At 39.8% G+C, this 16356-nt stretch overlaps 1 protein-coding gene across 4 annotated transcripts in view; it reads right to left on the bottom strand.

Moving 5' to 3' along the window:
• Positions 1-16356, bottom strand: part of CAMKMT (calmodulin-lysine N-methyltransferase) — a 360603-nt gene that overhangs the window by 57639 nt on the left and 286608 nt on the right. For all 4 annotated transcript variants that reach the window (XM_066611803.1, XM_066611802.1, XM_066611805.1 and 1 more), the window contains exons 5-6: positions 6189-6243; positions 5052-5115 (exon numbers count right to left, since the gene is read on the bottom strand). In XM_066611803.1, the coding sequence (XP_066467900.1) occupies positions 5052-5115; positions 6189-6243 (119 nt within the window). The remainder of the gene's footprint in view (positions 1-5051; positions 5116-6188; positions 6244-16356) is intronic.

Raw genomic sequence — 16356 nt, 5'->3', positions numbered from 1 at the left:
GGTGGCAAGTACCACTGCAGTTTTAGCAGTAGAGATACTGTAAAGAATAAAAATGTTTAATAATCCTTTGTATGAATGATTGGGGGTATCCCTTTAGCCAAACTGTTTTAATTAATTGACTAGTTACAATTTTAACAGTAAGAAAACTTACCAATATGTACAGTTCATGCATTTTTCTGTCTTCACACTACTAAAATATTGATATAAAATATAAGATGAGCTCCGCTGGATCAGGCCAAAGGCTCATCTAGTCCAGCTTCCTGTATCTAATATTGGCCCACCAGGTACCTCAGGGAGCACACAGATAACAAGATACCTGCATCCTGTTGCTGTTCCTTTGTATCTGGCATTCTGAGGTAGCCTACTTCTAAAATCAGGAGGTTGCATGTACCCATCATGGCTTGCAAACTGTGTTGAACTTTCTCTCCAGAAATCTGTTCAATTCCTTTTTAAAAGCATCCAGGCCAAGTGCCATCTCCACATCCTGTGGTAAGGATTTCTACAGATTAATTACACATTGGGATATACATTTTAAAGCAATGTTTCCCATACACATGTTTCCCATACCTTGAGAAGGCCCCAGTGACTGCCCCTCCACCAAAGGATGCAGCACACACCCCACTGGCACAACTGTCAAGTGGGTGCTCCTCTTTTTAGCAGGGGAAGAGTAACTGGCCCGCCTACCCCAGCAGTGTCTTTTCTAGTGGCTGTCTGCTGGTGTTCTTTTGCATCTTTTTAGATTGTGAGCCCTTTTGGGACAGGGAGCCATTAGTTAGTTGATTTTCTCTGTAAACCGCTTTGTGGACTTTTTTTGTTGAAAAGCGGTATGTAAATAATGCTAATAATAATAATAACTGCACAGGCCTGGAAAATTGGATAGGATTGGGTCCTAAGTCCAATATATTCCAATGGAACATACTTCCAAGTAATTATACTTAGAATCACCAGTCCTAAAATATAGGTAACTCACAGCCCAAATCTTACTACGGAACGGGCTGTTGTGCAAAGTTCCGATATAATAAAATGTCTGCTAACAGAGCATATAGTGAAAAAAGAAAAGAAAAAGTGGTAGCATTTCTCTAATGCATGACAGCTGAGAGTAGCACAGCCTCAGAATCTCATGCTAATGAGTCCATGAATGTAATACAAATTTTTATGTGTACAGAGAAAGATTAAAAAATAGAGATATTATTTCTAGAAGCCTGCCATACTTCCATGTCTTTTTAAATGTTTACATGGCATTTTGTATAATGTCATGATCTGAACCATGTTCCCACAGAGAAAAGGGCATGACTAATAAGAAGTTACCTATTATTTGTTTAATGGAGCTAATACATTAATAAAACAGTAAAATTGAGGCCAAATACAGTTTTTTTTTAAAAGCCCCTTTCAATAAATTCAATTTACCTGTGTAAACAAAAAGGCCTCAATCTCTCTTCAACACATCCTACTGAGATTAAAATCAGCAGAATTTATGCATGTGTATAAATCAACTAAACATAGAATTATGGCCAACATATTTTATAGGAATCCACATACTGAAACATCCAGGTAGAACCTACGCTTTTCACCCTAACTTCCTATGACTATTTAAAGATTCATACATTATAGTTAATGGCACTGTGTTATACTGTAACCAATCTGTGCATAATGAATGTTTTCATGCAATCTTAAATTTCAGTCACATTTCTAGATACCATATTTAAGTTTATAGGTTCAGAAACAGAACTAAGATAGAAAGCAAATCTTAAGGAATCCCACAACCATTTTATCTCATAAAAGCCCAGTCACAGTGAATGTGAAACTGCTATATTGAAACTCTTGCATATTTTTTTAAACAGTCAATATTTCTTCAGAGTTTAGAAGAAGCAAATCTGGTGGAAAATAATGTTTATTATTAACAATAACAAAATTATTATTAATTTTATTCATTTAATACATGTTGTTTCACTTTTGCACCTATCTGACTACTAAAACCATTTGTGTATTCAAAGCTTTTTAAAAATGTAAAAACACTATTTTAAGACCGCAGGAAATGTAACATTCTGCAGTGCAATTATGAACAGCAAGCAGAATCTCATTTCAGGGCAGATAATGGGATGCTGCTACATATTATAACAACTTATAAGACAGCAGGTGCTACAGGTTATATCATGAACAGTGGAAGAGTTTTAGACATTCATGTTTGCCTGTAGAGTAACAGGGAATGCAAAAGTCACCCTAAAATATTATGCAACACGAAAAGAAAGAGCTTGAAACCTGCTGACATAGTTAATGCAAAAGCCGACTTGTGTGGTCCATGTACCTGATACATATTGATTTTGTATTAAGAGAGCACATCCTTTGACATCCCTATAGTAAATGAAATTATTACTCTCACAAACGAATTGACAATAAGCCCATCAAAGACTGATGTGACACAAAACACTCAGTAGGATTTTTCAAAAACATACAAATAAACAAACAAACCATACACACCCCAAGCTCAAGCTTTCACAAAAGCAGGACCCCTAGGTATCCCCTGTGGATAATGCTAATAGCAGCAACAATAACTAGTATGACAATGATGATAATATAAAAGTGGATGCTCAGATGCAATGCACTATTGCCAGGTCGATTTTCAATTACATTGCTCTGATGTATTCATTTGTTTCTTAATGTGTTCATCTTGCCCATTAAGAATAATTAGCAGGCTTGCTTAGTGATTTCCTGGCTTCTGACTGTGATTTTCTCTCTTCATGGGTTGACACCATTTTGACTTCTTAGAAAGATATTTTCTGATATTATAGTGTAACTGGCATCTAATTTAAAGTCCTAAAGAAATGTAAAAGATGTAGGTAAACACTAATTTAGAAAAAGAACGGTATTTAAATTTAATGGCGCAACATCTGGTCACAAAAATAAGCATGCAAGTAATCTTTCAATGCAGAATCCAAAAGGAAACTATATTTCAACCATTTATCTTAGGTGTGGGGTATTCTATATTCTAATTGTTCATGTACTCCAACAATACTATTCAAACAAACACATAAAAAGTTTTGTTTTGGTTAGTTTCGAAACAGCTTGGTAAACTCATTCCAATATATTTAGCTGGAAGTTTGTTCAATTTATGTCAGCATATCTTATTTCCATGTGTGTTGCTGTTAATATTCTGACCTCAGTTACAACATTACATTTCAAAAGGAAAGAGGTGGGGAGTGTTTTTACTAAAATGCATTTTACTAAAATGCAGTTTTTACTAAAACTGTTTCAAAATAGATGCTTTTACCCTTACAACATGAAACCAGAAGATAGTCTATTGCTTATTTTTATACCCTTTTAAACAAGGCATTTCATGTTGCAAAGTCTATACTCTGCTGAACTACTGATAGTAAAACAATTCCAAAATCTAATTTAACAAAATTATACAGTAGTTATTTTGAATCTAAAACTTCCAATTTTTTACATAAAAAAGACATTTTACGTATTTATCGGTTAATATGATGACTCATCTGATAAGACTTCAGCATTATAATAAAACTTTAGAACAGACCTGTGAAAGAGTTACAGTAAATCTGTTCATTGCTCAACATCAACATGATGATTCTATATGCTTCCTACACTATAAACTGTAAACGTATATGTAAATGATCCTCCATATAAAATAACTTAATTGTACTATAAACTGTCTTGATTTAACCTCATTGGCTTTTAAAAACAATTTTTCTTTTGTGGTTTGTTTTTTTTTAAATTTTGCTTTTGTGCAGAAGTGTGAGAGAAGAGAAAGCACAATAGGATACATAAGCAACATGGTACCCTGCGCACAATAAGACAGTACTGAAGAAAAAAATGTTTTAAAACATCTGTATGCCATATTTTAAATAACATGGTAAGTGATTAGTCCTGAATTCACCAAGTGTTTAAAACAGATGTAGCTGTTGCTGGGTCCTTCACAGAGAACACAAGCCTTCTTGAAGACTGCTTGAGAATACTCCTGAATTACTTTTGTGGTTGTGTGGTAGACACCCACACCCACACTTTTTAATAAAAAATAACCAAGAACAGAGTTTAAGGCTGCAGTCCTGTACAGACTTACCACTCCAATGAACACAGTGGAACTTACAACCAAGTATAGGATTATGAATATAATTGTACTGTAAGTTATAATGGCAAAATGACATTTTTTAAAATGGCACTAACAAAGAGATTTCTTCATAATTTTTATAAAAAGGAAGAACCTGGAAATATCATTACCATCAAGAACCAAAGTAAACAGATACCTTCGGCTTCTCCCTCTCAGTTTCTAACAGCTATTAATATTCACTATGGGACTCAGCTCTTGTGCTACTGTAGACATTTAGTTAGCAGAGAGGGAATAATCTGTAGTCATATTAAAGTGCAAATATGTTTACTTGCAGATGTATTAATAAGATAAAATTAGAAAATGTATTCAAATACAGCAAAATATAACTACAGAAGGGAGTGTGGTGATTTGAAAACCTTGTGTTGAGAGAAATATCAGACAACAGGTAAGATTAAGTGGAAGTGCTGCTCATCTGAACTTCAAGAGAGGTTGGTAGGAGTAATATTGTGTGACTGTGAAGAAAATAAAGCAATTACGTAGATATAAGCACAATGTAATATTTAGGTACTATTAAAAGGTTGACATCTGAAAACAGGACCTATGTAAACACACACACACACACACACACACACACACACACACACAAACCTGAGCAAAAGGAAAGACCATAAAAACAGAATTAATGGTTAGGTATGTTGCTATGTTTTTTTTTAAATTGAACTTATTTCTACTCTACACAAAACTAGTATTGATCATGTTACAGCTATCTTTCTAAATCTTTTTAATACAAAGAGAGAGTCAATTTATTCAATGGAACACTGCAGATTATTCCGGGATTTTACATATTTTTTTAAATTATTTATCATGGTTGTTTGTATATATACCCATCTATTAATGTATACACCCCTTGCTGTCTTTATATCAGGTTGCTCAGCCAGCAAAAAAAGAACGAGCCCAACAAACCAGTTTTCTATCTGAATAAGGATACTTTTGATGGCCTTTTCATTTCCATCAGTTAACAGAACTTCTTTGACATCTGCAGAAATAGCAACCTGGAAGGGGGAGAAAAAAAAAGAGCACAGCAAACAATGAGCAAATATGCTTGTCTGTGTGGAAGTGAAGACAGGAGTGACAAGCCTTCAGTATCATGCTTCCTCACCTATTTCTCTGTAACAGTCTTCAATCTTTTTTCATTTTATGTCTGCATTATTTTAATCATTCAATCAAATCAGTCAATACTTTTATCATTCCATTTGCGGGAGCCTCTATCTTGCTATCATTCTGTTCCGTAATTGCATTGTGACAGCGGATGATGGTATTCTGAGAGGCTTTCATTTGCGGGCTTCTGTTTATCTAGTAGAGCCATCATACGAGGCTGTCACTCTGCCTTTCAGCTTGCTTCTGTCTGACTGCCTGATGCCCTTCATATAACTTTGCATTGCAGGCAGATGGCTTTGTAAGGGTAATTTTTTTGTGAGCTTTGACATGCTCGCACATTGGGCTGTAACCTCGACACATTGTGTAAGAACGACAGGTTTGTCAAATGCCAATCAGTGTAACAATATGCTTTTATTTGTAGAGACATAAAAACTTGTCTAATGCACTGCACTGCTACATAATATCTCCTGAATACATGACTCAGAACCCAGAGAATGGTGAACAACGCTCCTGAATGGCCAATCTAATTCAAAAGAATCTAATTACCGAGAGCTCTGGATCATGTTTGTTGGTGTAATAATGCAGGCAAAACATTAGCAGCTATATCATGGTGCTCCAACTGTGATTCGCCAGGCTATTCCTGTATCTTAGCAAATGGGGGACTATAATCTGAAAAGCGGGGGGGGGGGAGCTTCAGCTATGGCAATGAAAGACAGACCGTACGTGGCCTGGAATGTCACAACAAGAGATATTGACTATACTGAGGTAAAATGTTTCTGCTCATCGAGGCAACCATAAAATCAATATGATACGAAAGCAAGTCAATCTAGAAGGTCTCTCAAGACTGCAGCTTGACCGCAGCTGATTCTGTTGACAGTTCTCTGACCCAGCAGTTGGAGGCACTGGAACATTTTTTTCCCCTTTTGTTCCTCCCAATGAATGGGATTGGAATTGAGAAAAGACCTACCATGAGCCCAGCCAAGCATGTCATGCCACCCCCTAGCTCACACACAGCAAGGCCCCTGAAAGAGAGAAAAGAAACGGTAGAACCCATACAAATTAGATGAAAATGGTTAGAGAGACATATATGTTACAAGAACAAATTGCCATCTGTACTGAGCACCAAGGTACCAGGAAGTAGCAGAGACATGACTGGGATACCTCATGTCGTTTTGCGTTTTAAAAATAATTATGAAATAGAAAAGTCACAAAGCAGGCAAACCAGTGGGGGTTCCCTCATTAGTCTTCAGTGCAACATTACCACCGCTGAGCTGAAAAATCTGAGAAGGTTCTTTTTTCCCCCCTTGTCAATGGCACTGTCTTTTAGAACTAAACTAGCTAGAGTAGCGAAAGATAATTGTTAGGAAAGGATAACACTGTTAATTCACATTCATTCCTTCAAAAACAGTTAGACAAGTAAATGAAAGAATTAATATTATTTCACTTGCTCTCTTCCTCCCACCCTCTGGAAAAGTATAGAATGATTTAACAATGTAACAGAAATGTTTAAAATAAGCTAGACACCTTAAGTTTTTTTTTTAATTTGCCCACAAATTAGCACTTTAATGGCAAATGGCCTACAAAAGATCCTGTTGGTGAAAAAGAAATAATCTGAGAGCAATTGGTTTGCTGCTAAATGTGCCTTTAAGCAAGTTCCACTGATCTCAGTGGGATTGTACAAAAGTAAGTGTGATTATGACTGGCACCAATAGAGTAAAATAACTTAAAAACTCAACATAATGTCAGTCATTTGCTTAAAGATGTCACAAGAAAATGAATATGATGAATTATCTCATGTGCACACAGCTCTTAATTTATTCCAATGCTCTTATGCGCTACCAACCTATAGCACAGTTATATTCTTAAATAAAATGTGGAGGGCTGTTTACTAAAATATTGATGGATAGACACATTCAAGACTGATAATGACTCATATACCACTAAATACTCTAGACTGTAACTAACATAATTCAAAACACACATAAAATTACTAAAGGTCACCCCTGCACCTCAGATCAGAAGTTTCATTTGTAGAAAATGTACCAGCTCAGCTGTTGTTGAACCTTTGTATGAAAGGGAACTAAAAGGACCACAGGCTGCCCCTCCCTTGTTGTTTATAGCATAGATACATCAATATGAGAGTGTTTTTGTCAAGTTTGACAGGTTTTGTCTATTTATTTGAAATATAAAGGGGTATATAAAAGCGGGGAATCCAAAGAGTGTCAATTTGATCTCTCACACGTTGGATGAATACTTGAGGGGAAAATGGGCCATGTCCTCTGATCACAACCCCAGTGGCTACACATTTTGCATTAATCAAAAACAGCCTATTGGCGTAAAGCTCTTTTAGCTTCAACTATATGTAGCAACCACATGCCATATTTCTAAAGTCACCTTCTCTGTAAATCAGCCCTATGAAAACAGCAGAGAAGGAATGTTACACATGTGTGCTGCCCTCATACTTCCAGGGAGTGTCCCTCCTAGCAAAGGGCAACATACACTGGAAGCCTCTCTGGGCCCAGTCCTATCCAACTTTCCAGCACCGGTGCAGCTGCAATGTAGCCCCAAGGGAACAAATGTTCTCATACCTTGGGGAGGCCTCTGTGACTGCCTCCACACCACAGGATGCAGTGCATGCCCCATTGGCACAGCTGCATCAGCACTGGAAAATTGGATAGGATTGGGCTCTCAGCTGGCTAGGAGTAGAGTTCAAGAGGTTGAAGTTCCCTTGCCTGAGTGGGCAGGGAAAACAAGGCTCAGAGGAGAAACTTTGCCTCAAAGGCTAACTTCAGTTATGAGGGGGACTAGCCCTTCACTGTTGAATGAATGAGTGTGAGTGGGTGTGTTTGGGCAGGCATACTTGTGGGACACGTGTCATCTGATGCCAGTCTCCTTGTTGGCAAGATATCAGTGGCAAAGGAGTTCTTAAAGAAAACATTTAGAGTGTCAGGGGCCATCAAGATTAAAATTGGGGGCTCTGTGTGTGGCTGCTCCCTAATGAGCCACCAAGATGGTATGCTGCAACATCTTCTTGAACAGGAAAATATTCTTAGACTATGGGCTAGTCCCACTCATTCAGGCTAGCTATTCCTAGACAATAAGAGGTATCAAAGTTTTCCATTTGGGGCTGGGGCCTTGCTTAGGTGATGTTACTTCTGGCTATGGCACCTCACACTCGTCTTGCCCACTTGTTCAGCAGTTTTCAACCACTGTGCCATGGCACTGGTAAGCCGCGGAGGATCTGCAGGTGTGCTGCAGGAGTTTGCAGAGAGTCATTTATTAGTAGGGCAATTGGGAGAATTGAGCCCCCTACCAGCAGCATGGTGTGCCTTGGCAATGGTTAATAAAAAAAACTGATGGTGTGCCTTGACAATATTAACACCTTTGTCAGTGTGGTGCGAGATGAAAAAGGTTGAAAATCGCTATTCTAGTTCTTGGTTCCATCCTGCCTGTAGCTAAGCCCTGACACAGTGGCGTGGAGAACACCAAGAGGTTGAGGTGGGGGGCCTGACCGACAACAGCGCAAGCCCTGTGGCATGCGTCCTCCAAGGCCAATTTCTCTGCCCATCTTTGCAGCTTCCCCACTCTTTCCACCCCATTATTCAGGCGGTCATTATCATATTGTATATAAAAAAGGGAACTCAGTGAAAGCATGCAGGCTGTTACAGCACCTTTTAAGGGTTCCCCACCTACATGCTGTGGAGCAAGATGGACACCTCCACGTTTTGCCAAAAAATAGTAAGGAAACAAGCAATTCCTCCACTTCGTCTGCACCTTCCCCAATAGCCTGCAGCTAGAACATGTACCCTGCCCTCAGACTTTTGGGAATATTCCAGGACCTGTATATTGGGCACCAAAGCGGCACCTATACTCTGAAGTATCACTGGGGGAAGAAAAGAGATTGGTTGGTCAGGAAAGAAATGGTTCAAAAACCTTCCACACACCCCCAATAATTAATCCATGCTGTTGCCTCCCTTGCAGTACTTGGAGGAAGCACCTTCAAGATACATCTACATAGTTTTCTCAAACTGGGTTTTATAAGTCAAGTCTAAGACAGCTAACAGGAAACATCTTGAAGGTATTTTCTCCAGTGGCTAGAGAGGAAGACAAAAGGCAGCGATGAAGTGGGGAGAGAAGGTGCATGAGTGGGGGACCAAGAGAACAGAGAGAGGAAGGCAGCAGAACACTCTTCTTCCTTCTTCTCCCCCCGCTTCTGTGGACCAAACTAGGCAACATACAGGTTATTTATTTTATTACAATATTTATACACCACTTTTCTTAATAGACTCAAGGTGGTTCACATAGGAAAGCTGAATATAAACCCATTTTTCAACGAGAGTTTTTCACAGAGACTATTTCACAGAACTTCCATTTTTCCAGGTGTTTCTCTTCATAGTGCAGTCACCATCCTGGCTGCCAGCTCTTGAGCTTTCCAAGCTCTCAAAGGCAGCTGTACCAAGCCTCAGAACAGCTTCTCAAAGATGTTATCCATTCTTGCCAGCAGACTCCTCCACACTCCACTCCTCTGCATAGGACTTCAGTGGCCTCTCGGTCTCCCTTCTAGCAGCCAGTCCTGCTTAGCTTTTTCAGACAAGGTGGCAGCTCAACCTCCAGACCACAGTGATATGTGGTAGAGCTTGTGAAAATTGGAACAGGTATGCAGGGCTGCTGAAAGCTGGCATTAGGCCTGGGGCAAGATGCCTAACAGGCCTCCCCCTTCCTAAATTTTCCTACAAACCGAATGTTTCTACATTTTTTAAACCAGTGTCTAATTGACAGTACTGTCAATTAGCATGAGCAAGATTGAAACTACTGAAAAATGAAAACATTTATGAGAATAGGATAATTTCCTTACTTTGAGTAGTGCTACTATGTTTCATTTTCTACCTAAGCAAATCCTCCTCATTTGCTTTTTCTTCTTCTAATAATGCAGGGGCATTCAAGGACTGGCCTTCACTATCTCACTCATTAATATGATTTTTAAACAAAGTCCAAGTGAAATAAACTTGCCTGGCCTTCCACTTCTCCTTTTTCCCCCTCTTTCTTCTTTTCTATGCTCCAGACTTATATTTGTATTCCATACTGTTAATTTCACCTTTAAACAAAGCCAAAACACATGTAGACTTGATCCAATGTTATGTGTCCTAGAAACATACTAAACTAGAAGAAGGGGCCTAGGAATTCTGTGAACTGAATTGAGTGACGTACTCCTAGGGCCTCATAGTTCTGGTCTGAAGGTGTACATTTCACTTTCCAATGTTTGAATTGTACTAGAACATGCTGGTGCTTATGGAGAAGGCCTGGACTGCATATCCACTACAGCTTCAATCCACTTTCAGTGCACTGTTATTCCCTCAATGCATTCTGGGGGAACTATAGTTTAAAGAATAGTTTAAACTATAGTTTAAAATATAGTTTGTACAATGGCATTATATTAGCTGTTTTATTCTCAATCTCCTTTTTAATTATCCCAAGCATGGAATTGGCCTTCTTTATGACCACCGCACGTTGGGTTGACTCTTTCATCGAGCTGTCCACTAGCACCCCAGGATCTCTCTCCTGAGCTGTCATAGATAGCTCAGATCCCATTAGCCTATATGCGATATTTGGATTTTTTTGCCCCAATGTGCATTGCTTTACACTTACCTACATTGAAATGAACCTGCCATTTTGCTGCCCATTCTCCCTGTTTGGAGAGATCCTTCTGGAGCTCCTCACAATCCCTTCTGGTCTTCACCACTCATAAGAAGTTATGAGTCACTTGGAGAAGAAGAAGTCACTCGGAGAAGTTTAGTGTCATCTGCAAACTTGGCCACCTCACTGCTTATCCCTATCTCCAGGTCAGTTATGAACAAGTTGAAAAGCACTGATCCCAGAACAGATACTTGGGGCACACCGCTTTTCACCTCTCTCTATTGTGAAAACCACCCATTGACACCCACTCTCTGTTCCCTGGACTTCAGCCAATTCTTAATCCATTAGAAGACCTGCCCTCTAGTTCCCTGACTATGAAGTTCTCAGTCCCTTTGGTGAGGGACTGTGTCAAATGCCTTCTGAAAATCCAGATAGGTAATATCCATGGGTTCTCCCACATCCATATGCCTGTGGACCTTTACAAAGAATTCTAAAAGTTTCATGAAGCAAGGCTTATCCTTACAGAAGCCATGCTGATTCTCTCTCAGCAAACCTTGTTCTTCTATGTGTTTTAAGATTTTATCCTTAATGAGGCTTCCTACCATCTTACCTGGAACAGGTGTTAGGCTGACCGGCCTATAGTTTCCCGGGTTCTCTATCCTTCCATTTTTAAAGACTGGTGTTTAAGGACATTAGCTATCCTCCAATCCTCCAGCTGTTTTAAGAGACACAAATTATAGTTAATTAACTATTAATTTGTTAATTAATTATAATTAACAAATTATAGATCAGCAACTTTATTCTTCAGTTCCTTAATAACTCTTGGGTGGATGCCATCTGGGCCTGGTGATTTATTAGATTTAAAACATGTACCCTTATAACCTCTATCTAACCTATTCCTTAGTCAGGAGGGATCGTTCAGGTAATGGTATCTGCCCAAAGTCTTCTGCTGTGAAGACAAAGAACTCAGTCAATTCATTCGGCCCTTGGGCTCTCTCAGCACCAACATCAGCTGCTCAGCTTCACTGTTGAAAGGACACCCCATTTGATAATTGGGTTTTCCCATATCTTGAAAATATGAACAAGATCTGCATATTTTCTCTTCTGTCATTTGCAGCTAACGAGTTCCTACATTAGAAAAAAGTGCTTATTTCTGGCCATCAACTGCTTAATGACATTACTTCTTGCTTAATTACATCACTTCTGGCCCTCAGCAGGCATCATGGATGCTACTCAGTCGGTTGTATGAAACAAGTTTTACATCCCTGTGTTAGAGGTACCCTAATGAACTACAGTCTCCAGAATGCATTAGGGCAGTGTTTCTCAACGTTTGTCTTCTGCCGTATCATTTGACACAGTCCACCTATTCAAAGTACCACCAGAAAGAACTGGTGATGACGTCATCGCCAGTTACTTCTGGGTTGGGAAGCTAGATGCAACATGACAAATACCAGTAAGAGGCTCAGGGTGGGTCAGAGCGCTTTATCGAGTACGGAAAAGCATGCTTTGGAGCTCTGCCCGCCAAGCTGAGACTACCACTGTTTCTTGTGTCGTTTTCCTGGTTTTGCCGCCAGGCAGCAGGTGTTGAAGGGTTCCACAAGTACCACCATATACCACCTCAAGTACCACTGGATGAGAAACACTGCATTAGGGAAACAGAAGTGCATTCAAAGGTGGATTAAAGCTGAAGTGGAAATCAGCGGCGTCACTAGGGTTCGCGTCACCTGGTGCGGGATGCCAGCTGGTCACCCCCCATGCAGTGGGCGGGGCAACACCCCAGGTGGTGGGCGTGGTGATGTACCATCACTCTGCCCCCACTGGTTTTTGGGTTGTACCTTTTGAAAGAACAAAGATAAAACACATTCTGCATGAAATTACGCATTGATTGATAAATAACATGATGATATTATTGCTCCAAACTATGATTTTAGTGATTTTAGTCACTAGTGGTGTCACACACACCCCAGGGTGTCAACTTATTAACACCTTATTGCAGCAGTTCTCAGACTTTTAGCACTGGGACCACTTTTTAGAATGACAATCTGACCATGACCCACCAGAAGTGATGTCATGGTGGAAGTGACATCATTACGCAAATTAAAATAAATAAGTATAAATAATTAAAGTAAAACAAATAATTAAATAAGCAGAAGCCAGCCCTGGTCCATCAAGTGAATTTCCTCTGTAGCCTGCCTGCAATAATAGCCCCCTCCAAAATCAGTAAGGTTTTCAGCCCTACCCAGTGCCCAGTTCAATTTAAGAACTTCTGTTTAAACCAGATCACTGTCAGGATCCACCTGGCTTTGCAAGTCTCAGAAAAGTTCACCCTATCAGCTGAAGCCTCTGTTTTGATCCTTTTTAGTGGGGGGGGGGAGGCTGCCTTCTGGAGCACTTGTTTAGCTACAGGTGCATAGAATCAGGACCATTCTGGTAGCCTTGCACTCACTCTCCTTCACCTGATCTTCCAAGGCATGTTTGCTTACTTGTGAGTAAAACGCACAATACAGCTCACTTTCACTTTCTACAGGGCTCCATGCATTTTTTGTTCTCCAGTTTTTTGGCCATAGCTTTTGATAGAAAGAATTCACTCTGGGTTTTTGCACTGCATTCCGCTAGAAATTCCGCATCCAACGGTATATAATATGATGGGGTTACTCCTAACCACTGCGATTTTAGTGCATCACCCCCAGTGCGCGTCACCACCCCAGTGTGTATCACCCAGTGCAGCCCGCACCCCCCTGCCCCCCTAGCGATGCCACTGGTGGAAATGCAGCCCTGGATAGGCCGAGGTTGAGGTACCCACATTTATTTTGTAATACATTTGTTTTGTACCGTATAGTTTATTTTGTCATGGCCTGGGCTCCAGGGATTCCTTCCCTGCTCCCCTTCTTCTTAGGCCTGCAGGTATGCACCATCAGTGGTAGAGATAGAGACAGTCACCAACTGTGTTCATATTTATATTTAAGGAAAAAAATTTTCTGTTTACATTTCAGTTTATAGTTCAGGCAAACCTATGCTTCTGTCTACTGTGCAGTATAAAAAATGAAATCACAACAAACAAATTCTCTTAAAATCTAGTTTTCTAAATGTCAGAATTTGGCCCCTTGCTGTTCATCTTACCACCCTACTAGCACTGAAACCTCAAACGACACCTCTGATATATTGTTCAGTTACTCTGGATTTCATTCTGAACATGGTAAGCAGAATTTCATGTAACCCTAACCCCTGCTAATTGGGTAAGAGGCACTTTTTCAAGTGGGTGCTCCTTTTTTTAGCAGGGGGAGAGTAACTGGCCCACCTCACCCCAGCACTGTCAGTTCTAGTGGCTGTCTGCTGGTATTCCTTTGCATCTTTTTAGATTGTGAGCCCTTTTGGGACAGGGAGCCATTTAGTTATTTGATTTTTCTCTGTAAACCGCTTTGTGAACTTTTAGTTGTAAAGCGGTATATAAATACTGTTAATGTTAATAAATACTGTTAATGTACCAAAAGTAAATCCATGAACATAATAAAACACAGACTGACAAATCAATGTTGCTGTTTAAACTCTCACAAGATTCTATATGCTGTGTTTATGTTTCAAACATATTGAATAAAGAGTGGTTCAGCAAAAACCCTTAAAACGCACATTTGTTGTTGTTCCTTACACAGTTACTATTTCGACATTATATTCCCAATGGGGTTATTTTCTTTAAAGCATATCATTGAAAACCTTCATGTAAATAAGTATATATTTACAGATAATAGAGCTTGTTAAAATATGCCCTATTAGCAAAAACAGCTCTTTGGAAGCCACTGTAGTCTTTTCAGTAAATATGCAATTTGAAGACCTTTGTAAAATGCGAATTTAATATTAAAGTCTCACCAACCTCAAAGTGGGCAGACCACATTATTAAGTGCACAGCAGCAATTAAAACCTTTTAAAGCCAATAGAAATCTTAGCTTTTCATGAGTTTCACACAGCTTGAGTAGCTGTAAGTTGACTTGTCAAGAACTTCACTTCGAGATGAACTTACTGGGAGATCTTAGGCATAACATACTCAGTCAGTTTCCCATCTCTGAAATGGGAATACTGGCAATGAGGTAAGACTAATGCAGAAAGGAGGGGGGGGGAGACCCCAGACTGTCATGTGAAAATAGAGATTCTTCATGTACATAACTAGAAAACCTCCACACATAATATTCCATTTCCTTGTAGAAAACAGGAAGTCCTGGCTTGTACATGGAGTGCTATATGTGTACCTTGTACATGTATATCATGTACATGTACCACATACCTTGTAACTGACTGCTATATGTGCATCTGACTTACTAAATTATGCTTCAGGCTGCCATTTCAGTAAAAAGCGAGAGAGATATGAGATTCACAGCAAGGTTCAAAGGCTTGCTCTTGTATAATCAAAATTAAATTTCAAAAAAAAAATTTCAAAAAAAAATTCATTGAAGTTCCTATGCTACACAGCAAAGTCAAGTCAGATAGTTGATTGATATGCTTTGAGTAGTCATGTGTGCAGTCTCACAGTTGGGTTCTAAGCCTCTGTGGAACATCTTCATGCTTTCTAGGGATCCAGGCACAGATTTGGCATTCCTGGCACTCACCTCAAAAAGGAAAACTCTACACATCCGTTGTGGGCCTGCCATAGACCTCCCTTGGGCAAATGTCCCAGGCACTGGCCACTAGGACCCCATGGAAGGGGGAAGGGGCTCCCGATGGGGGCGGAAACTGTGCTATGGTTTGCCAGAAGCACAGTTTATAGCGCTGGGGAACCTCACACCGGTTTCCCCAGTGTGGGAGGAGGTCACGAGAGGCTCCATGAGCCTCTGGTGAGTGGGGGGGGGGGAAAGATTTATGCACGGGGGCGGCGGCAATAGACCACGGGGGGCTCCATCGCAGAGGTCTGCCCTGGGTGCGGGGCTGCAGAGGTCCACGGCTGCTACACACTGCTATTCTATACATGTTAACTTGGAAGTAAGTCCCACTTTGTTAAATGGAGCTTATGTTCAGTTTGCTTACAACTGTGGCTTTATTTGCTTGTTTATGGTAGTGTCATTGAAACAAAAGAGGATAGATGCAATCTGAAAGTTATTTACCCGAGAGTAAATCCCATTGAATTCACTTAGTTCCAAGTGGACAAGCATAGGATTGGGCTCCATGTCTCGTTAAAGCACTCAATAGTATCATAATTTTGGGCACTAAGAAACATTCACCATCCAAGGAGAGGTTGCTCATATGATCTCTACCATTGGGTAGAAGGTCCATGAATTGCAGCAATGTAGACCTCCGTAGAGCAAGAAACGGAAACATAACTTCACTCAGTGGCATAGCTAGGTCATTTGACACCTGGGGCCCATAAATTTTTGTCATATCATATGACATAATTATTTAATTATTCATTCATTCATCCACATTTTTATACTACCCTACCTCTAAGCAGCTCAGGATTTGAAATGAATAATAATAATGGCCAGAAAATAAAAGCAGTGAATATTTCCCACAAGCAA

Source organism: Tiliqua scincoides, chromosome 1 (assembly GCF_035046505.1).
Source record: "Tiliqua scincoides isolate rTilSci1 chromosome 1, rTilSci1.hap2, whole genome shotgun sequence".
In the NCBI taxonomy this organism is placed as follows: Eukaryota; Metazoa; Chordata; class Lepidosauria; order Squamata; family Scincidae; genus Tiliqua; species Tiliqua scincoides.
This window is presented reverse-complemented; position numbering and strand designations above follow the sequence as displayed.